General features: G+C 36.5%; 3 protein-coding genes across 7 annotated transcripts; 2 read left to right on the top strand and 1 right to left on the bottom strand.

Annotated features, from left to right (window-relative positions):
- Positions 1 to 1,684: 1,684 nt before the first annotated feature.
- Positions 1,685 to 2,350, bottom strand: LOC113759222 (agamous-like MADS-box protein AGL62). Its single transcript, XM_027301792.1, has one exon. The coding sequence runs from the start codon at positions 2,348 to 2,350 to the stop codon at positions 1,685 to 1,687; it is 666 nt and encodes a 221-aa protein (XP_027157593.1).
- A 2,856-nt stretch (positions 2,351 to 5,206) lies between these two features.
- On the top strand, positions 5,207 to 14,532 carry LOC113761405 (aspartate--tRNA ligase, chloroplastic/mitochondrial). Of its 5 annotated transcripts, XR_003467139.1 has the most exons (16): positions 5,207 to 5,662; positions 6,110 to 6,253; positions 7,052 to 7,161; positions 7,756 to 7,867; positions 7,965 to 8,036; positions 8,639 to 8,730; positions 8,985 to 9,105; positions 10,203 to 10,349; positions 10,642 to 10,837; positions 10,923 to 11,110; positions 11,234 to 11,305; positions 11,739 to 11,837; positions 11,924 to 12,004; positions 12,512 to 12,569; positions 13,386 to 13,633; positions 14,309 to 14,532. XR_003467139.1 is itself a non-coding variant. In XM_027304378.1 (15 exons), the coding sequence occupies exons 1-15, from the start codon at positions 5,273 to 5,275 to the stop codon at positions 13,553 to 13,555; spliced, it is 2,028 nt and encodes a 675-aa protein (XP_027160179.1). In that variant the 5' UTR covers positions 5,207 to 5,272; the 3' UTR covers positions 13,556 to 13,667. The 5 variants fall into 5 exon arrangements, 4 of the variants coding, with proteins under 4 accessions (XP_027160179.1, XP_027160178.1, XP_027160177.1 ...); XM_027304378.1 differs by lacking the exon at positions 14,309 to 14,532 and having other exon boundaries at positions 10,227 to 10,349; positions 13,386 to 13,667; XM_027304377.1 differs by lacking the exon at positions 14,309 to 14,532 and having other exon boundaries at positions 11,739 to 11,819; positions 13,386 to 13,667.
- Positions 14,533 to 18,574: 4,042 nt separating this feature from the next.
- LOC113756030 lies at positions 18,575 to 21,767 on the top strand. The gene is made up of 3 exons (XM_027299853.1): positions 18,575 to 18,966; positions 19,066 to 21,347; positions 21,437 to 21,767. Exons 1-3 carry the CDS (start codon positions 18,777 to 18,779, stop codon positions 21,509 to 21,511), a joined length of 2,547 nt encoding a protein of 848 aa, XP_027155654.1. The 5' UTR covers positions 18,575 to 18,776; the 3' UTR covers positions 21,512 to 21,767.
- Positions 21,768 to 23,897: the final 2,130 nt, after the last annotated feature.

Below are 23,897 nucleotides of genomic sequence, written 5' to 3'. Positions count from 1 at the left end.
AGGGGAAACATCGTCTGTCTATCGGGGTATTGTAAAAGGAACTAACGTGTACACGTGCAAGTATGAGAAAACCAACATAAGAAACAGGAACAACATGCTATTCATTTATTTTTCAGTAATTCATTCAAATATTGGACGAAAATTTACTCATTATGATCAAACATTTTGCACAAGAATGGTGAATTTTATTGTAAAGGACGTTTCGTCCAATCAAAATGGAACCTAAATGCTTTTCATTTGTAGCGATGCACTTTCGAACCGTGATCCTAAACAACTTAGTATAGTGTCAATCAGGCATCAAAACCACGAATTGGGATTCTGTGATGTTGACAAAAGACTTTTATAGGTTTTAATTGTGGGGATCGACCAAGCAAGGCTAGAGCTTATCTTGATTGTTGATTTAAAATTTATTTAAATTTCAAATTAATAGCTGAGATTAGTTCGAACCAACTCGGTCGAACCAACTGTTAAATGTATTCTGCAAGTGTTCCTGCAACTATTAGAATTGTTAATGGAGTCGAATTAGTCTGAGTCTGACCCATTCGGTTAAAAAAAAAAACCGTTCGATTTTATCTTTAATCGGACTTGACAGATTTTGACCCTGAATATTAAACTCGAATTAAATATGAGCTAAGTTAGGATCTTACTAGGTTAAACCTCTGACTTTGAAACGTTTATACAAGTGTGAGTTGAATTTGAATCTTTTAACGAAATCCAAACCTAAAAGCACTATTTAATTTGTGAGTAAAGTTTGGACTTATCAAAACCCTATTCAAAAAACTCGACTAATAGCCCTAGCAATCGCGAAGAATTTAGATCCTCAAAACAAGTACTAAACTTTATAAAAATTGTTATAAATGTGAATACCTAGCATCAAGATGAGTACATTAATCCGAGAGAGGAGGGAGGGGGAAGGGATGTGATAGATGATAAGGCAGAAAGGAGTTGTGAGAGATCCAAAGTTCAAGACATTCCACTTATAAAAAAAAAAAAGTCCAAAAAAAAAAAGATGAGTACATTAACAAATTGAATGCGTTGTTTAAGAATTCTTTCTGGAAACTATTTTTAAACATTTTAATGGGGAAAATTTTCACATGTATAGGTTGTTTGATGTTTCACCGAAATGGACGAAGGAAGCTAAGAATTACGAAGCCGTTCTGCCTTCGGTATCGAAAAGCATTAGTTTGGATAGATTTTTAATTTTTAATTTTAGCCTCTCGATATTTACCTAGTATACCTACTGAAAAACCCTATTATACTGGTGTGAAGAGATATTAGGGGAAAAAAAGTCCAAACTAAGTCATGCAATTCTTTAACGCTATTATTATTATTATTTCACATCTTTGTTTGACAGTTTCATCGCATGCGGCAGTCTAGAAGATTAAAGCCAGAAAAAAAGTTTCTTATGTTTTTTCTTTTTACTTTACAATCATCTCCTATTGGTTTCTTTCCTTGATTCCAAATACGGGATAGATTGGTCATACATCGAAAAAGAAAACTTTATCCCATTTTTACTGTTTTGGCATAAAAGGCTTCTTGTACAACATCAACAAAAATACACAGGAATAAAGTAGATAAGATTAATACCCAGACTTATTTATACGGTACAATACAGACACCCAAATATGATTCAACAGAACAAAATACTACTACAATAGATCAGACCAATTTCTGGATATATGATTTAGAAAAATCCACGACCATATCCAAGTGCAAACCCATGAGGAGTCATAGAAAGTCCCAGACCAGGAGGAGGAACCTTAGCGTCAATGTTACTTGGACCAACATGGCCTCCTCCCTTGGAACTCGATGACCCAAGAAACGCAGTCGCGTTGGAAGCCTCCACCATCAACTTCTCTGCCTGATTGGCCACATTCTTCTTCAGCTCCTCCATGGCCGCCTTTAGTTGCTCCAGTTCTTGAAGTCCAAGATCATTAACCGGAGCCTCCCACCAGCATCTTCCTTGACTCGCTGTCCTCAGTTTGATCAGCTCCTCACCACGCTTTCTCTCAGCGTCTAACTGATTAAGCATTTCAGTCAATTGCATGTTGAGTTCGCGAATGCTCGCTGCCCTGTGTGCCTCAACAATTTGCGAACTGCTCGAACTCGGGCCAGCTTTTCCGGTTACGAAACGATCGATGATGGAGTAAAGGCAAGGATGGCCATAGGAGAAAACCTTTTTCCCTGGGGAGAAAACGATTATTGCAATTTCAGCACCACAAAGTGTGTGGAGTTCATAAGCCTTCTTGAAAAGGCCAGAGCGGCGCTTTGAGAAAGTAACAAGTAAGTTGCTTTCTTTTGACATTCTTGTCATTTCAATCTTTTGCCTACCCTTGCTCTTTCTTGCCATTGTTTAAGCAGGAATTATGTTCCAATGGGAGGAATGTGGCTGGGGATTTAAAGGGTGTGTTCATTTTCCTAGAAGTTTCTGCCACATCGTTGTAGATTTTTGCTACCATTTAGGATATGACTATTAACTTCTTGTTACCTTTTAAGCCAAGACTGTTAACTTGTTCTTACCTTTTGGTCACATTCACAGCCTAATCCAGAATAGACAAAAAAAGTAAAAAAAGAGTAAGCAATTAAAAGGCATGTAACACTTGAATGGTAAATGCTGATATATAGATAAGAACTTACAAAATAGTAGTAATTATTATTGCATAAGATTTTTTTTTTGGGCGATTCTAATCTCAATATGAAAATACTGGATACATAAAAGGAATGATATGTAAATTTCCAAAACCCCAAAAAAAAAATGTAATACGACATGCCACTACATTGTAATCACAAGAATGTAAAATAATTTTTTGTTACTTTGTCAAGTACTCATGTCAATTAAGGTAATAAGCGATCGGACCGTTATTTGAAAAAAGAACACTCGTGTCGACGTAATATTGAGCGGGCAAACGCCATGCACATGTAACTTTTTCCAAATGAAATAAAATAAAAGCATGCCATAGTTTATAATTAATGTTATTATCTTCTCAGTTATGATACAAATTTATTACTAATAATAATAATAATTAAGACTGCTTACAAGATTTTTGAAGATTTTGATTTCTTCTTAATATACTTACCCTAGCTTAGTATTTAGTAGTAGCTTATATCAGAGACGTAGTAAATATCATCAATTATTTATGGAAATATGCATTGATAATTACTATTCTTATTATTAGTCATTGCGAAATATTAAAGGTTAAGAAGCCATTAATAATGTTATAGATTTCAATGTTTTCAACTCGTTTCCAATGTGTACTTATATATCCTGAGCTAATACAACTCTTGCCCGCTTATGTAGCCTTGTTTAATCATATGCCATAATTAGTTTCTAAGCGTTTGCATTCACGTTGCAGACCACGTCAAATGATGGCCTGTGCGCCCGACCAATGAAATCGCTCCACTTTACTGATAGCAACAGCTGTGTTCGTTTGACCAAAAAAAAAAAGGAAAAAAACAGCTGATGTGACTTGAGACCAAAGAATTGTAACCGACTGACGGATGCGCTTATGAATATGCTCGTAAATTCCAATTCATTTTAGGCTTAATTACATTTACCTCCCCTGAAGTCGGGCCAAAACACCAAATAAGCTCTATAGCTTGACCAAATTATAATTATACCCTTACAATGGATGGTGTCTAAACCCCTGTTAACTGAGATACTGAAATGATAAAAATGCCCTTATTCCTACAATTTGCAAATTTTAACTAATCCTTGTCAAAAAAGCAAAGAGAGAGAGAGAGAGAGAAGAAAAGATAGGAAGAAAGGAAGAGAATACAATCTAAACATAATAATTTTTGCATTCCAAAGAGAAGTTAATGAATAAATTAGAAGAAGTAAAGAAACAAAAATAACGAAAAACAATTTCTTAATAACATGCATACAGGACATAACAAACCAACATAAAGGAAAATGATGTAATTAAACATAAAGGGTAGGAAAGAGAAAAGGTAACTAAATAGGTTGGTGAAAGGAAATTGAGGAAATATGGAAAAGAAAAAGAGTGTAGTATGTTTTTCTATTCCACTAACTTGTTTTTGTTCTTCAATTATTCGATCGGACTTCCCCTTGCTTCATTAATATCCCTGCTACTGCTGCATTACTGTAACTTCAGCTCTAAATCTTCTTTTTATGAAAAATTCGAAACTCTATTCTTTCTCCAAAACCACCATCCAGGCTTCATTAACTCTCTCCTTTTGTGCACCAAATTTGATGAGCCATTCCCCTTTTACAATTACCTTCATTTCTTTCTTGATTCTCTTTTATTCCAATCACAAATATTCAGGCTCAAACAAATATAGTAGGGCTTACACAAAGCATACATTTTTATTTTTTTTTGACGATTTGGTACACATCCAACTTAATTTTATAACACTTTAAGAGCTCGTAATTGTTGCATTTGGATTTAATTTTTGCTGTGTTAATGAAAAGGATATACTGATGTATGGATGGATGTTCATGGGATTCATGTTTGTATTTTGATTGTGAATTCATGATTATCGAATTTGGCTGCAGCCAACTTGGTGGACTTTTGCAAATTACGTAGATTCCGGTAGAAGGAAATGAGGAATTTATGGTTTCAAGGGCATTTTAGGATTTCTAGCATAAGACGATGTTGATAACATTAATGATGAGAGGACCAATAATGTTAGTAAAATAATTAACTCACATCAAAAAGTGTCTTTATTATATTTGTTTACCACAAAGAGGGTTATCTATAACTTTGTAGAATTATAGAGTTTATTTGGCAATTTGGTTAAACCTCAAAGGAGCTAAAGGAAAATATAACTAACTTTCCTTTACTCTTCCATATTTTTCTTTACCAACAAATACTACCTTAATTTTCTGCACATTGCATCCAAATTTACAGGACTTTAAAGGAAAAATATTTGATTACCACAATATTTTCAATAAGTATAATTAACTACTTATTTTATCTACAAATTTTTCTTGTCAAACAAATATACGCAAGGAAGTTATTTTAACTCACTTGATTTTCCTACGTAACTTGGCCCAACTTTGTTTCATTTTAAAATAGATCGAGCGTACATGCCCAACCCCAATCACGTGATGGTTAGGGTCAACAACAACATTGAGATCAAATGGAGCAGGCTGGCTCAGCAAGCTTTGGTAGGCCAAGCCCAATCTACACTGAAGTAAAAGGACCAGGAAAACGACATAGTTTTGGACTCTCAATTCAATTCGGCTTCGTCCCCCGGCCATGGACTTATCTGCTCGGAGTCTCAATTGAAAAATTGAAGCGGCTGCCGCGAGATGGCCGCACAACTCCTCCGCGCTCTGCCCGGTATAGCCTTCCGCTGTAAACACTTCTCACTCAAACCACCTCCATTGCCTCTTCTATTCCTAAACTCGCACAGCCCCAGCTTCAAACCCACGCAACCTCCTAAACGCTGCATTTCAACTCCTTCTGTTTCTGCTTCGTCTCCTTCTCCTTCTTCAACTGAAACACCACTTGTTGCCGCTTCCCCTAAAGTATCTCGCTCCATCCCTTCTCTTGAATGGGTGAGCCGGACCGCTTTCTGCGGTGAATTGTCAGAAGCTGATGTGAATAAACGGGTCAGGCTCTGCGGCTGGGTTGCCCTTCATCGTGTTCATGGTGGCCTCACTTTCGTTAATCTCCGTGACCATACCGGTGTTGTACAGGTACTTATTTTTCATTTTCTTCTCTCTCTCTCTCCTTTTTTTTTTTTAAAAAAATAATGAATTCTCAATCTTTCATTTCTTGAGCATGTAATAGTTCTTGACTGGCTATTGCTTTTATTTTTCCATTGTAATAAATATTTTTGAACATGATGACCATTAGTTTGTTTACTTAAGTCTGAAATTTAAGGCATTCTGCCTAGGAAACGTGGAAAATTTTGAACATTGATGGAATTTTATTTGAAGTAATCTGTCTGAAGTTACCAGTACTTACAGTCTACAATCCGTGTTTTGGTTTGTTTTCTTTGTTGAGAATGCTTGTTGATTTGCGATAAATGCTGCATGGGAAAGAGTAGCTATGAATATGCTATTTGATGAAATTGCGACAAAGAGTATCTTTGGGGCGAGTTGTTGAACTGGTCTTTACCTTTTGTGCTTTGGGAATTTCAGATTACGACCCTTCCCAACGAATTTCCTGATGCTCATTCAACAGTGAATGACTTAAGAGTTGAGTATGTGGTGGCCGTAGAAGGTGTTGTTCGGCCTCGCCCAATTGAGTCTGTCAACAAGAAGATGAGGACTGGTGCAGTAGAGGTGTGTTCTGCTTTAGCTTTAAATCTTTATGCATAGATGGATGCATTCTGCAATAATTACAGAAAAAGCAGCTGAAGGAAGTCACTGATTACATTCTCACTATAGTAAGTCTAGAAAATTTGAATTTGAGGTCTCCTTTGGCAGTTCACCTGTCTGTTTAGTCTCCATGAACTCTTTAAGAAACTGAGAATAACATGCCTATGGCTGAAAACAAGGCGTGGTGCTAGTTGTTATGAATTCAACCAGATCTATTGTGTCAAGGGTGTTTTGCATTGTGATTTGAAGGAAAACCTTTTTAGGCTTTTGTTCAAGCAGTCCCCCTGGCCCAATTTTTGAAGTGTTCAAGTGTTAAAATTAACAGGTGTAACAAGAACAATCCAAGGGCAATGTTTTATGTTTTCCCCCGCAAAAACCTTCCAAGTGTAATGATTAATATGGTTAAAATACGACCTTGTTTGAATTGCTATTCTATAAGTGTTATTAGAAGAAGATAACAGCTTAGGTGCATCAGAGAAAGAGAAAATCGAAGTCTGATGCTGGTGATTGACTAGGAGAGAAGGAAAGGTAATGAATTGTTGCTGATGTTATAATCATATGTTCATGGATGAGTTCTTTATCTCAGTGCTCCACAATTTACTTAGTTTCTGCAAAGTTGGTTGTGGAATTATGATGTGTAGTTGATTGTGGAAGACGAATTCTAATAACTGATGACCGCTGTTTTATTATTTCCTTAACTTGGATTTGCTCCTGGATGATTATTCTTTTTGGTGGTTTTAGTACAATTGCTTAAGTTTGCAGGTGGCTGCTGAGCGTGTCCATGTTCTGAATACTGTGAGATCTAAGCTGCCTTTCTTAGTTACTACTGCAGATGATGCCAAAGAATCTGTAAAGGAGGAAATTCGCTTGAGGTGAAAACTTTCTGAAGTTTTTTGACCATGGGCTTATGTTTTGCTTCTCTCTGCAGATTGCTGTTAGTTCTCTTGATAATTGATATTTTTACTTTTCTGGTCGAGTTGGGCATTTCTTAATGATTGAAGGTCTACTTTTGTTTCTGCTTCCTCTCGCTAATTTGTGGTATTGTGACTGGAGTGGGTAAACTGGAGTTTGCTTGGGTCATGGTTTGTTGTTCTAGTTGTTTCTGAGACACTTAACTGCTTAAGTAAAAGAATACTAGTACTTGCCTCATTTACAAGAGAAGAAATAAAATTAGTAAGTAATATCACTATATGATGATAAGGGATTTTGGTGATATTGATCTTTGAACCACATAGTTGAAGAGGTAGCATGGGTTATTTACCATCAATTCTCACATTTTGCATGTTCCATACCCTATGATGTGTGTTTTCTATTCAATGTAGTTTGTGGCTTTAAAGCATGCAATGCTTCAGAGGCCATAGTTCTTTTCCATAGCCTAAAATATATTGATTGTTTACTGCTTGTAAGATCTTCGATGCATGTCTCTTAAACTGTACGGATTAAATGGTCCCCATACCTGTTACTAGATATCGATGCCTTGATTTGCGCCGGCCACAAATGACTTCCAACATTATATTGCGGCATCAAGTGGTAAAACTCATCCGAAGGTACCTTGAGGATGTACATGGTTTTGTGGAGGTAATGTTTGCATTTTAACATCTTAGTGCAATCAGAAGATTCTACTGGAGTCTGTCTCTTCCACTCTCTGATCCTTGCCTTCATGTTTGTAAGGTAGATTGAGACTCCAATTCTATCTAGATCTACTCCAGAAGGTGCTCGGGATTATCTTGTGCCTTCAAGAATTCAGGTACAGTATTTGCCCTGTTAAATGTACCTATCTCGGGATTATCTCTAATTTCTCCTCTTCACTCTTTTGGTGTTTTCCCTTGTTTTCTGTTGAAGTGAATTGAAAAACAAAATGTAATCTTGGTATTGATGTTGTCGTTTGTCCTGGTGATGACTTAGTGATTTTGAAAGAATTCCCATCCCATCAGGCTTCAATCTCGAATTCAAGCCAAATTGTGTTTTCTAAGCTACGCTTAATCTCCAGCCTTTTATGGCTACCTATGTTTTTAGCTTCTCAAATTTATACTCAGAGTTAAAATTTCATTGCATTTGAGCTGTTATTCCCCAAACTTTTTACCTTTGTTGTTGAGAACCCGCTCAAGGCAACTTGTAAGATAAGAAAAGGAGAAGGCCATTTAATACAACTCGTGTAGATCTTTTGGAAGTGATGGAGGCTGAACAATTTCCATACAGCATTTGATACATCGAAACATCAAGGATGAAAAATATTTACTTGTTTTATTGGCTTTTTAACATCTAATTCTCTACGTTTCAAGTTTATGTTTTCCAGAGATATATCAGTCATCAAATAAAAATCTGATTGCTTAATTCCATCATTTAAAGCCAGGAACATTTTATGCCTTGCCCCAAAGTCCGCAGCTGTTCAAACAAATGTTGATGGTCTCTGGTTTTGATAAATACTATCAAATTGCAAGGTAATAAGTTTTAAGTTTACGACTATTTGATCAGACTGTTGATTTTCATTTAAATTCCCCTTTTCTCTTGCATCTTTACATTCTGCCACACATTGTTCAACTTATGTGAAGAGGATCTCCCCCCTTCCCCCCTCAGATTATTATGAGGAAAAAGGATTCTAGAGGGGGATCAAGAAATTTTGCATTTATTGCTGGGTCATTTATTAGTATACAACCAAGACCACAATGTGACTTCATCTGCTCTTGCTTTGCAGGTGTTTCAGGGATGAAGATCTAAGGGCAGATAGACAACCTGAATTTACGCAACTAGATATGGAGATGGCTTTCACTCCCTTAGAGGACATGCTCAGACTTAATGAAGATTTGATTAGGAAGGTTGTCTTTTTTTTTTTTTGGGTGGTAGAAATAGTTTGATGAGGTAACAAATCACAAAATGAAATGAGGTGAGGATAAAAGCATTAGAATGATCCAGTGAGTTAAGATACGTTTCATTTAGCTGACCCCTCTCACTTCCTTGATCCTGCCAATTAGTTTGCTGTAGTTGATAGCCTAATAGATAGTAGAGCAATAATCTGATTTCACAATTTGTGAGTTCCTTCAGACCTTTGATAAAATCCTCTATTGAAGTGAGATATATTTTCTGCACATAAAATTCTGTAAAACATGTCCTGAAATTTTCATTAAAAGAAGCTGTTCTTCCATAGCAATATTATAACTAAATTTACGTACATTGTGGGGCTCTAAACTGTTGATTTGAATTTTTAATACCTTCCAGAAATTCTGAATCGAATGTTATTTTCGACCAGAGCCTATACGATGGCTGAATCCTGTTTTTCAACTGATTGGTTAGTATTTGAATTTGATGACCTAGGTTTCGCACCTCCTGGTAGATTTTTGTATGATCTTTTACTTTCCAATTTTAGTAACATTCTCCTCTGTTATGGGCTGGGTGTGGGAATTGAACTGTAATAGCATTAATCTTGTTAAAACTTGTATAACATTTTGCTGTATAGAAGCTAAACATCATCAGCTGTGCACATGCTTGGCCTATATGTGGTGCCGAAAATAATTATTACTTCTGAGTAAACATGACAATCTTTTGCATTATCTGACTAAATATCTTTTAGAAGATTGAAACAAATTATACGTATGTTTTAGTGTAAATTTTACCTCGTCATGCTTGTAGTCTATCATATGATTCCTTTTGGTATCAGCAAATAATATATATATATATGTAGGTTTGTTCCGAAATAGTTGTTTGTTCTAATAAGCTTGATTTTTTCCCCTGAAGTTTAAAGCTGGATGCTGTCCAATTTTTCCTTTTGTAGCATGGAGTTAGGGTCTAGTGAGGCATGGGTTACATGGGTAGATGAGGGCTCTGATGGCCCAATTTAGATGTTTAATACAACTCTTAATTCTGTATTGATATTACTTTTGCTGTTACTTCTGATATTCAACTGGTAAGTTGACAGGGCATGATAAATATTTTCCTGCAGGTTTTCCTTGAGATCAAAGGTGTCCAGCTACCTGACCCTTTCCCAAGGCTCACTTATGCTGAAGCCATGAGCCAATACGGTTCAGATAGGCCAGATACTCGCTTTGATCTTGGATTGAAAGATGTAAAGCTTGTTGGTTTTCATGCATTATTTGTTTTTATTCTTTATCTCTTTCAATTTTCTCAACTGAGAACTGCCAATGCAGTCTATAGCCCCTTCTTCAGTTTGTCCCAACAAAAATAGTTTCTTTTCCCTTTTTCTTTCTTTTTTTTTGGGAGAGGGGGGGGGGGGGGAGACAGGTTGTCATTCTTTTGGTACCATAGATGATACTATATTATGAAATCTTAAATCTATTTTTTGTTTTTTGGAGTGATTACCTAATGGTCTTAGGCAGCAACTTTTTCTTGGCATGCAGGTATCTGAGATATTTTCAGATTCCTCCTTCAAGGCATTTGCAGATACCTTGAAGAGTGGGGGAATTGTTAAAGCCTTGTGTGTCCCTTCAGGAGGAAAGACATACTCAAATACTGCTTTGAAGAAAGGTGATATTTACAATGAAGCTATTAAATCTGGAGCAAAGGGTTTGCCTTTCTTAAAGGTGTTAGAAGATGGTGAGAGTGATGTTTGTGATTGTTTGCACATTTCATCGCATTTTGTAGATTATATTGTTCTTAGTGCTTGATGTATATCTTTTAGGGGCAATTGAAGGGATTTCCCCACTGGTATCATGCTTGGACCACACAAAGAAGGACAAGTTACTCAAACACTTATCTGCGGGATCAGGTGATCTCATCTTGTTTGCAGTGGGTCAGCCTGCATCAGTAAATAAAACTTTAGATAGGCTGAGGTTGTATGTAGCCCATGATTTGGGCTTGATTGATCCTGTAAGTTTACTGCTTAAAGCTTTTAATTTCATGCAATATACTATTGGATTTAAAAGAAAAAGGAAAGGAAACTTGGATTAATTATTTTTACACATCTCACTTTGTCTATTTGGTGTCATTTAGTCCAGGCCCTCAATCCTTTGGGTGACTGATTTTCCTATGTTTGAGTGGAATGATGCTGAACAGAGGCTTGAGGTTGGTGCTATGATTATAGTTTTTGTACTATTCTCTTATTTAGGTTTATGATGTATTTTTCTTGAAGAAGTAGGTAATAGTGTTGTTTCCACCTCACTATTCTTGTCTGTAGAATTGACCTCTTCATTATGTATGGTGGTAAAGTGGATTCTGCATTCTGAGGATGTATTTTGACTTGTACTAGTAATTTCAGTATTAGCTGATTTTTCTGTAAGCTAGGTTTTGTAAAACGTTTAAGTTAGATTTTAGAAATGACTTAATATGGGATTAATGCAAGCTATTGTGGAAAGAAATATAAGGGTAGTTTTTAATATAATAACCATCACGGTTAAGATCAAATTATGCTGACAAAATTTGAGATTATATGCTTAAAATTTGATCCTTCCTTTCTTGTATCTCTTCTGGTTTAAGTTAAATTGTAGTTGTTTTTCAGGCCTTGCATCATCCTTTCACTGCCCCTAACCCAGAAGATGTGAAGGATTTGTTCTCTGCTCGTGCTTTGGCTTATGACATGGTATACAATGGTGTGGAGGTACATACATCTTGTTTTTTGTCTTTGCAAGATTAGGTATGCATGTATAAATTTAAGTATAATGGAATCTTTCACTTCTCTGGCAGATTGGTGGAGGAAGTTTGAGAATCTACAAGCGTGACGTCCAAGAACAGGTCTTGGAAATCATTGGCATTCGGCGTGAACAGGTAAGGCCTGAGGAAATCCTTGTCATGCTATTTTGGGTCTAAAACATTTGACTGTTTGCTTATGTATGTGGTCAGCACTTATAGCTTTGAAGGGTCAAATATTCAGTGTGTTCCATTTCTCTGGTATAGGCAAGAGCGTGCTTCTAAATAATTACTGAAAACATGGATTGCAGTATTTCATATTGAGATGGGTATATAGTTTGCATTTCGAGTCCTTCAATTATGTGTGTGAATATTGAACTTTGTTAGTAGAAAACTTTTCTCAGACCACCCTTTATCCTTAATCTTCCAGTTTTATTTTCCTTTTAATGATCAAGGGACTGTCAATTGCCTTTTTTGTGTTCGTATTTTGAGTTAAATACATTGGAAGAAGGAAAGCAATAACTGAGTTAAGAAATTTTGCCGTGAATTGGAAGTTATTGAAAGCTTACAAACTATTTCTGATTGCCATGATAGAGCAACGTTTGCACTGTTGCGTATTTTCATACATTCTTTTTTGGTCTGCAGGCTGAAGCCAAGTTTGGCTATCTCTTGGAAGCTCTAGATCTGGGTGCTCCTCCACATGGTATGGGACATTTTCTTGCCCAAGGAATACATTTACTCAGTTAATTCGAAACATCCTACTACACATTTCTTATAGTTCATGATTACTCTTCTTGTTGCATTGCACTGAAAGATATGTTTCTTCCTTGGAGAATAAATAAACCTCCAATCCATGTCAAGTGGAACTGCTGCTTATTGCCAATAGAAGATAGAAGGGCCAACTCTGGCCCAATTTATATTAAATTTACCTTGTTTTTGGAGTCTTTGGGGTTAATAGATCATTCTTCTTTTCCTTTTTGTTTCCCTGAAAATGTGCATATAAAAGTTTGATTAGTTGATATTTTGTTCATATGTGTACCAGACCATGTCTTGAATGCTGGGTCGCAAGAGAACTTTTTGTGAAGCTTTTGTGTGTCTCATTTATTGAATGAGAAACATCAGCCACATGCAAAAAAGCTTATTAATTTTACAAGTTTAGAAAATTGATTGCACTCAAATTATATTTGTGGAGCTTTTTGGTATATGCTACAAGGTAATGTTTCATTGTATTGCTTGATGCAGTGATAGTTAAGAAGATTATGTAGGGAATCATTTAAATAATTTAGATTAGCATCAGAGCGAGTTTGAAGTCACATGATTGGTGTATATGGTTGTTAAGGACAGATAGCTCTAGTGTGTTCACGGCTGTAGAGCAGGTTTCTGCTTGGATGCTGAGTATCGAGTGCTGGTTTGACAAACATAATTTTTAGATTTCTTGCTTGGACTAAGCCAGTAGCCTCCTCCATTTCCCCAGTCTGCTTTTGAACTTTGGTTATTGATTGATATATTTGTTGCACAGGAGGGATAGCTTATGGGTTAGATAGAATGGTCATGCTGTTGGCAGGCAGTCATTCGATCAGGGATGTCATTGCTTTCCCAAAGACAACAACTGCACAGTGCGCGTTGACTCGTGCACCTTCACCGGTGGATACACAACAATTAGAAGATCTCTCATTTCATGCGACGTAGTTCTCATGCCCTTGTCCCCAAGGCTTTGTGCCATTCTAGCCTTGAGAGATCGATTTTGATCAAACGCACAACCATCTTGTCAGTAAATAGATATATATGGCTCTGTTTGGCACCTCTGTTTTTGAAAGACAAATTTTCTTTACAATTTCATCCACACTAACCCTCCAAAAATACCCACAAATTTTTCATACCTTTTAACACAAAACATACAGTTAAAAAAAAAACACCTACTCCATTCTATCAGCACCGCCACCCTCCCCATCATTGCTGCTTCCTCACCCGCCAGTGCCACCCTCTGCCTCCTCTCTTCTTCTCTCTCCTTCCCTACTGCCCCTCTCACCCCCTTCCTTTTCTCCCCTGCTCCTTCCTTCCTCTCCTTCTGCTCTCTCTTCTCCTCCCTCCTTCCCCCCTTCCCCCCTTCCTTGTGCCCCCCACCCCAGGAGAAGGGTAAGGTAGAGGGGGGTAGCAGCAGTGGGCAGTGACAAGTGAGAGGTGGTAGGGTGGGTGAAGAAGCAAGGAGGGAGGAGTTTGGCTGTGAGTGTGGAAGTAGTGGTAGTAGGTGCCAGAGGTGGTGGTTGTGGAGAGGAGAAAGGAGAGGGGTGGTGGTCGGGGTTGGTGGCATAGGGAGGGTGGCAAAATTTTACAACAATCTTTCAAAAATTCTGTAGTAAAATTTTATACAAACTCTTGAAAAACACACCATTTTGTCATTTTGGAGGATTATTGATTGTTATTATATCTGTGTATTTTCAGGAATCGTTTTATGCGTTAAATTCTTGTCATTTTCGAAAGGGACCTTTCATACATAGAAGAAAACCACAAAAAGTTAGGTCCACAATGCAAACAAGAACAGGTCTGTAATTTGGTTAATTAATTGAGATCGGCAGCAGGGCAATCCCAGTTAACCCTTTGTTTCAATTTGTTTCCCGAACTATTAGCTGGACTACGTGCTCCCTTAATTTGATAACATTGTTTCAGATCGTTTCCTGAACTATCAATTTCCCTCGTCCTTTTAACTGTTGGCTTAGGCGTGCTGGTTTTCATTTTTAGCTGAGCAAAATTGAGCATGTAGGGAGCGTTTGTACTTTGCCAAGAGGGCCAGAAAAATCCCGTTGCTCTTACAGGCGTCTTAGGTGGATGTCTAAAACTTGGCTAAATTATTAATAGGGTAAACAACAAAAAAGCCCCCTGTGGTTAAGCTCATACATAAAAGCCCCCTGTGGTTTCATATCATACCAGTCGATACCCCGTGGTTTGAGACGAAAATACCCTTTTGAAGAATGCAACTTGCATGTAAAATTTTTTTTTTTAAAGTAATTTGTTAAATAGCCTGCCTGAAACCCGCTTGCGGGTTTCCCCCTTATGTAAAATGACTAAAAGCTGCTTTTCTGTTCTATTTATATCAAACACATACTCTCAAACCCTCACCTGAAGGGTGAGGATGAGAGGGGAGGTTTGCTGGGCATCCTAGGGCCCTCCGATGGGCATATGCAACTCAACGCAGCTTGCATGTAAAAAAATTTTTTTTTTTTTAAGTAATTTGTTAAATAGCCTGAAACCCGCTTGCGGGTTTCCCCCTTTTTTTTTTAAAAATAAATTCTATGCTAAAATGACTTAAAACAAAAATAAAAGACTAAAAGTAAATAAAAACTAGCATGAAAAATAAAAATAACAGTAAATAAAAATACACTAAAAATTTGGTGTCTACAGTAGTTACTGAATAATCTGGAAACAGATTGAATGAAGACTCAGAAGAAACGGAAGCTGGTCTCTTATTATTAAAGAGTGAAGGCTAAAATAGGCATATCAGGTGAAAGTTTGTGGTGGAAATCTGTTTTTCGCATATGCACGCGCCTTTGCAGTTCGTTTAAGACACACGCCGAATATTTGACGATTTCCGTCCACTTTTCAGGTTAATTCAAACCACGGGGTATCGACTGGTATGATATGAAACCACAGGGGGTTTTTATGTATGATTGCTTAACCACAGGGGGCTTTTTTGTTGTTTACCCTTATTAATAAAAGTTGTAGGAAAAGGGCCTTTTTGTTGGTATTTTGGAGAAAAATGGAGAAGTGAGAAGGGGATTCGAGCTTTCCTTGCTCAGTATCTGAAGCACTTCATTTGGTTGTGGGGCAACCCGTTGCTAGAAGTGTATATATGGCCAGATAGCCCAATTGTTAGTTATCGATGTCAACCGTTAATGTATTGTTGCATTTATAACCCTATTCTTATTGGTCTTAGTCACTAGCTTTTTAATGCTTCTTTTTTCACCTCTTGAAAGACCTTGCAACAAATTATCAAAAAAGAAAGACCTTGCAACAATTTCTTAATCAAGTTTATGCTGTATTTTCTGTCTACTTAATTTAAGTTGTTCACAGTGACTTTTAGATCGTGTAAGGGATATTTGATGTCCAAAATGAATTCTTAATTACTTAATTACTTTTAGATCGTGTAAGAGATATATGATGTAATTTATGATATTCTCTCTCTCTCTCTCTCTCTCTGTACAGAAGAGTATATACTTAACCTACTTTGACACTACAAGTGAAATAAAATGATGTCGCAACTAATGTTTTAAAAATCGGACCGGACTAGCCAGTTCGACCGGTTCTATGGCACCATGGCATCGGTTCTATATAAAAATGATGGCATCATGGCACCGGTCCAGTTCTATGCTACAGTTGACTTTGTCAGAAAACTGGTCAAACCCGTCAGAACTGCTGAACCGGTGGTTTCCGGTTTTTTAACTTTTCTCTTAATATTTTTTTAAGTTTTGCAAAATACAACTACCAAGGATCCGGTTTTTTTACTTTTCTCTTAATATTTTTTTAAGTTTTGCAAAATACAACTACCAAGGATCGAACTAAGGACCCTTGTGGTGAAAGACCAATGTAGTAACCATTGTACCATTGCATCCGATGAGTTTTTTATGATAACTCATTTAAATAAAACAAATATCCATCTTTCTTTTTTCCGTTTTCTCTACAAAATCTCATTCTCTTATGACTCTTTCTTTCTAATATTTAACTCTCTTTCTCCTCTTTTCTTTTGTCACTCCCTTTTTAATCAAACCTTTTTAGTTTTAATTTATTGATGTTTTCTTCCATCTTTTAATTTTATTTTTGTCCATTAAATTGAAAAAATTAAAAAAAGAATTATTTTTCTTAAACCCTAAAGACTAATTATTAAATGTCACAACCATTCACTTTTATCTCTTTTTTGTTTCTTATCAAGTTTGCATTTCTATTTTTGATTCTCCTGACTTCCTTTAAACTCCAAACTTCTTCTTTTTTTTTAAATTGCAATTTCTAAGTTTCAAAAACATAAATTAAAATTTAAACTCACAATATCTAAATTCCCATAGACGTGAATTTTGTACAATTTCAAAATATTGTGGTATATTTTGGATTGAATTTAAGATTATTTTTTGGTAAATATATTGAGATTAAGATGAAATTTATTTGTTTCAACTTATAATTTAAAAAATTTATTTTTAAAAATCCGAGTTATTCGAAAATATTAAACTTTTTAGCATATAAAGTTTTAAATGAGTCCATTGCATGTCTTATTTTGTGCATATATATATTTATATAAATTATTTTTTAAAAAATTATTGAACCAGGGTTGAACCGGTCCGACTGGTTGAATCTTGATCCGAACACCTCACCGGTTCAATTAACGGTTCGAGTTTTAAAACATTGGTCGCAACCAAATGTCGCAGAGTAAGGGAAGGGGTGGGGTAAGGAAGAGGGGGGAAAGGGGGTCGTGGGGGAAGGGGGTTTGGAGGAGAAAGGGGCAGGGGAGAGGAGAGGGAAATGATTAAAAAAAAAAGGAAAGAGGGGAAGGTGAGGTGGCGACGATAGTGGAAGCAGAGAATTGATGTGGGAGGATGGTGATAGAATTGGAAAATGAGTATATGTTTCTTGGTGTTTTAGGATGTATATTTTAAAAATTTGTGGTGTTTATAAATATAACTGTAGATAAAATTATTTAAAAAATCTGTATAGTAAAAATGCGGGTGTCCAACGGAGCCAATATTTAAGGCCATCAATACTAGATTCTAAAGTATGATTTTGCCAATGTAAAGTAATTGTGAACTCGGAGTCAACCAATGTAAAGTATTTTAGCTGCCTATTAGCCCCTCTTAGTTCCATCATTGATTTCAATGGCATCTCAATTTCAAACTCGTAAGATTACAAAGAAAAAAATAATTGATCATAAAACGAATTCTACACCATAGTGATCCCACTGAAATATTTTAAAAGGTTCAACAAATTCACTTCTAAGGAATACAAGTCTCGCTGAACATTTTTTTGTAGTATGAACTTCACAAAATTCAATAGAATTAATTAAATCACCAATATTGATTTTCATACTAAAAGTTGATTGGTGTAAAAAATATTCGCACCTTTGTACAATATTATCAAATAGAATGTATAATGTTTGTAAATATTTTATTTTGAAATCAAATAAAACATGTGATTATATTTATTTCTATCCATACATCATTTATTTTCTATTATTATTTCAAGATCCATCTTCCATAAAAATGCAGTTCTTAAATGATTTATATATTTTGTTATACTTTGAACTATTGTTAGACAAATTTTAGCTTTTAATTATGTTGGTACAATTTTTTTAATTTTTTACAAATTAAATCTCTCTTTTAATTTCTTTCAACAACATAAGCACAATGCGTAAAGTAATTGGGGATTCAGAGTCAACCAATGTAAAGTAATTCTCACTCCCAAATAATATGTTCCTAGTAATACACATGCGTGCGCGCGCACGCACAAACACACGAAAATGATGTCAGAAAAACAAAAAACCAAAACTAAACAAAAGCAAAAACAACAAAAAAGAAAGAGAAAAGGTTGAAATCTTCCTCCGAGATTCCTACTCCAAACATTCAATCCAACGGCTATAATCTTTTCGCCCCTCCCACCGCAACGGTCAAAAAGCAACCATTTAAAAACTCACCGCCGTTATTTTGGGAAACTAGCCGTTACCATTTTCATCGCAATTCAATTATCATCACCATCAAATCAATTCAAGAATTCAGGATTCTCACAAAATCACCATTTTTGCTTTCAGTGATCTCCTTACCATTTCCAGTTCTCTCTTTCCAAACCCTCCGTTCTCATCTTCCCCTTATTCTTGTTCTATAACGCGCGCAAATTTGCACGAAAGTACGCATCAAGAAGTAATTTGATTCTGGTAATGGCGGTTCCTTCAAACAGCAGATCCCCTTCCCCACTTTCTTCAAGACCCACTGCTTCTCATTCAAGAAATTCATCAGATTCTAATGCTGCAGCCCGGAGGAGTTTTAGTGGCAACCATGTTGCCAGACCTTCAGTTCTGACCAATCCCAGAAGCCTTAACCCAGTCACTCCTGCCAACAGTCCTGCAGGTAATTATTCTATTTGACTTGCATATTGAGTTTCTTGTAGTTTTTGTTAGTGGGTAACAAATATGATTTTTTGATTCCCTTGGGTAAAAAAATTTGTAGGATTTGGAAGAAGAAATTCTTTCGGCTGTGATGAGAAGGAGAATGAGAAAGATCAGAACTTGAAGCCAGTAAAAGTAGTGAAGTCACCGGCAAATGGGTCCAAAAATTTCATGTCTCCAACTATTTCTGCAGCTTCAAAGATTACTCCTTCACCTAGAAAGAAGATTTTGGTGGAGCGAAATGACCCTCTTCGGACTTCAATCTCGTTGTCTGAAGGGAAAGCCATATTCTTTTCTGGAAATTCTTCAGAAAATAAGGAAGATTTGGCTGTAGATCACCAAAATGGTGAAGGAAAGCGTGTTGTTGTTGAAGGCCCTCAATCTTCCAAGGCATCAAAAAGAGTAACATTTTTGGAAGTGCATTCAGACAGTGAGACTGCAACAGAGGTAAAGCCAGAGACAGTAACAGTTAATTCAAGCTCCAAGAACATGCCTTCTTGTTTTCCTATTTCACCTATCATAGCTCCTTTAGATGCTGATCCATCACTTCCCCCTTATGATCCAAAAACAAATTATCTTTCTCCTAGGCCTCAGTTTCTGCATTATAAACCTAATCCAAGAATTGAAGTTCTTCTCAATAAAGAAAAGGGGCTTGATTTAGGTGAGGCAAAGAGGCTTGATGATAGCTTTTTGCTTGAGGCTTCTGAAAGCTATTCAGACAATGACGGAACAGAGGGCTCATGTTCTGAAGAATCCCAAAAGCATTCAGAGGATTATTCTGTCGAGAATGTGGTACCTGAAGCAGAGGAAGAAGGGGTTCATGTTTATGAGGTGTCAACCATCGGTGACCCCATTTCCGAAGACTCATTCATGGGGATTATTGAAGAAAAAGAGGAACCAAAAACCTCTAACGGACCCATTTGCCAAGACATGTGTGAAGGAATTGCAGAAGGAGTAGATGAAGCAAAAACCTTCAGTCCACCTGATAGTTGTCATATGTCTGATGGGATTGTCGATGATACAGGGAAAGCAAGGCCTTGGTTCTTCTCAAGATTGAAGTCTGTTTCGCTGCTGCTGGTACTACTCATGATTGCTTGTCTATCAATCTGGGGTACTGATTCTCCTTTCATGGATTCATCATCAATCTCAAACATTTTGAAATTCTCAAAGCTTACTGAACCATCACAACTAGCTGTTTCAGCAAAAGCCAATTTAAATGGGCTTGGTGTGAGGTTCAAGCAGCTTTCACTTGACTCAATTTCCCATCTGTCCCTGCTGATTAACAATATTGGTGGAGTAGATAATATTGGTACCGTGAAATTCATGAATCTGACTGATCTGCAAAGTGACATGTTGGTTTCTAGCTTTCGGGGGGACTATGAACAGAGACAGACGTTTTTAACAGACCTTGAGCGGGAAAATTTGGAAGAGGGGGAAGGCTCTGAAACTGAACCCTTTGATGAACAGACTTTTGCAGATGTGTTTTCGGATGATTTTTTTGAAAAAGATTCAGAAGAAGAAAGTGAAATGGAAATTGAAGAATCACCACCTGCTCCTGTACAACTAGCTGAAATGAATGAGCTTGAGAAGTCAGAAACTCTCTGGAACCATGAAGCTGTTTCTTCCAATGTTGACACTGAACTTAAATACAAGCTAGATTATGAAGGTAACTCGACTCCAGTTTTGGAAACTCCTGGAGCTAAATCTGAATCAGAAGCATTTCGAAATAATCCTGAAGCGATTGAAAGTCTAAATACTGAAGTTGATATGCCTCATGATTCTGGAGCCAAAGTTGAGTCTTCATCAGCAGATAGCGACCACGAAAGCACCTCGGATGCTCTTTCTGCAATTGTAGAAGATAGAAGTTCTGAAATGGCGAAGTTTCCCATTCGAGGATCAGAAAATAAGTACAGAGTGTACTCAGTTATGGCAATGGCATCACTTGTTTTGGCTCTGGTATCAGCTGCAGCGTCTGTTTACTTGAAGCAATGCAATGCCAGTGATCCAAATCTTTTGGTTCACACTGATGGATTGTCCAGTGAGAAGATCAGTCCAGTATCATCAGTCCCTCAGAAAATGTTCCAAGAAAATGCATCCTGTCATAATTGGGCAACAGAGGTTGATGTGGAAGGGGAGGAGTCTTTTCCTTCAGAAATGAGCAGCTCTAAGAGGAGCTCATCTTACAGCAGGAAAGACCTGAGAGGAGCAAATGAGGTTCATAGCCATGAGAGAAAGCCTAGGAAGTATTCTAAGAGAGAGTCATTGGCTTCTTCATCAGAATTTTCTGAGGGTTCACCTTCATATGGAAGCTTCACCACCTATGAGAGGATTTCCAACAAGCATGTGAGTATAATTTACTAACTTGTTTCAATATGGTTTATTATCCTTTTTATGCTTGTAATTCACATTTTTTGTTTTGTTAAATATTGAAGGCAAATGGAGATGATGAGATCATGACCCCGGTTCGGCGATCAAGCAGGCTCAGATACCAAGTCAATTTTTCATGACTAATCGAATATGCTCATTTGAACCACTAATATGGAGAAATAGTATTCACTTTTGACTTGGGAATGTTGTTAATTGTAGTTTAACATCTTGATTGGTGACATTGATGGTTGTACAAGGCTTGTTGTGCCTCAATATAGTGGCATCATTGTCTTCGATTCTATTTGTAAGTTTGTAACATGCTTAGTTGCTTACTCAGTGTGCCTTTGTTTTTGTTTTGCTCCTCTGCATTCTTCAATATTCAGATTTGTTTATCAATTTATTGGGCTGTTCTTTTATGTGAATGTTCTTGTACAGTTGTGTAGGGTTGCATTTGGTTGGTTACATGGACCAACTCAGGTCAGACATGCAGCATGAAGGATTGGGCTGTTTCCTTCATGCTGTATGGACGAATATGTCTATCACATATCTTCTGTTGGATGTAGTGGAGTGAGCAGGCATGCTTCACTGCTCATCCCCATTGCTATAACTGTTGAAGGCCTAAGAAATGCTAGTAGTTGGGAGATGAAAGCACAGAGCGGCTAATTGGATTTTTGAAGTACTAAAGTGAATGGAGAAGAAGCCACACAAAAGCAGTTCGTTCCGAGTTTCTTGAAACTCTTGGAAGAGTTTGTGCAGATACATATGCAGTGTCACTCGCTTAGCTCCTTAGATTAAATTATTGGGATAATTTTAGAAACCTCCCCTGAGGTTTTTAACTATTACAAGAAACTCCCCTCTAATTTAAAAAAATTACACCTACCTCCCCTATGATTAGCATTTTAGTAACAATATAGACCCAGTATGCTAAATTTGCCCTCAAAAAATCCTAAAATACCCCTTTGTTACTTAGAAGAAGGAAAACTACTAATAAATTTCTTTCACGTTACAACTATTATAAATGACATCAACACCACCTTAACGAACTCAATAAACCACTTCATCAACACCATCCTAATGAACTCAATAAACCACTTCAGTTCAATCTCCATATTCTCTTAATTTTGACAACTTATCATTGTCGCCCCAAAGTTTCCCATGCAAATCAATTGTGGCATCTTTTTTTCCTTCATTTAGTGTAACAACAAATCTGATCCAACAACTTGTTATTTGGCAATTTCAATTCAATAATACTTACACAAAAAAGGAAAACAAAAAAAAAAGAGAGAGAAGATGTATTTTCATAATAATGAAATTTGAGATGTATTAGATGATTGTGAAAATGGTAGTTGCGAAAAAATTAGATTGTGAGATACAGGAGAAAGAAGATAGGAGAAACAGTAGGAGAGAGAAAATAAGAGTTTATTTTGTGTGACAGCCATTACTTTATAATGAAATACTAGTTGTAGTTGTAGAAACTTTTTTTTTGTAAGAATTATTTTTAAGTGAATGATATTATGGTCATCTTACCATGTGAAGATGTTAGTGTAATTATTCAAATCTAAAGGGAGGTAAGTGAAATTATCCGTAAATTATTTAAGTGAAGTGTTTAACCGTGCGCATGGTTAGGAAAACCGGTTGAAGTTTTTCTGAGCAAACCTCTAGTACGGGTGGGCACAAGTCGGGTACTCACCCCGGAACAGTAAATGGTTGACTCGACCCTAAAATATGGGATCACTATTTTTTTTTACCCTAATCCGCTCCGTTTGTCCTCGGCAACTCGAAAAAAAGGGGCGGGTCACATGGTACTTGCCCCTAACCTTGATAGTAGTTTCTGTTGAATCATTAAGAACTTGAATTATGATTCTATGATAAGCCTCAACGAGCACCAAGCCACCAATTGACAGCTGATACACCTAAACACAAAACAAATGATGCAATGAAAAAGCATCAGAAACAAAAGAACTCAAGCTACTAGAGCAGAATTATACCAAGATCCAAAACTAATAAGACAAAATACAGCTCGCAATTGAATTGGAGATGCTGATGCCGCGAAGTAAAATTAGCAATAAAACTATCAAAATTTTCAACTTTTCAACGGAAACATAAAAAAACCAACAAACAAAATGATCAAGCCACAGGATTAGAATTCAATCCATACCCATAAATGTTTTTTTTTTTAAAAAAAAATTGTAGATGAATGTTCGATGTTCTGTAGATGAAGCGTATTACGTCTCAACTGGAGAAAATGGACAGAGCTAATGCAGTGAGTCGACGACTTTTGGTAGAAGGTACCCCGAGGTGATTGAGAAGATTATTTCTTTGAACTCAATTTGAAACAAAAATTGAAGAGAAGAAGACTAGTGAGTAGTGAGTGTCAAAGTACAGAGACTTAGAGAAAGTTTTGGTTCTGGAGAGTGAAATGATTCATTTAGGTTTTAGGCTTAGTAACTTAAAAAATTATAAAATTGCTCCTATATTTTTTAATATTTATATAATATACCCCACAGGTCGGGTACCCGCAGGTTT

The sequence above is a fragment of the Coffea eugenioides genome, chromosome 2, assembly GCF_003713205.1.
Source record: "Coffea eugenioides isolate CCC68of chromosome 2, Ceug_1.0, whole genome shotgun sequence".
NCBI lineage: Eukaryota > Viridiplantae > Streptophyta > Magnoliopsida > Gentianales > Rubiaceae > Coffea > Coffea eugenioides.
The sequence above is the reverse complement of the archived record's forward strand: the minus strand, read 5'-3'. Positions and strand labels throughout refer to the sequence as shown.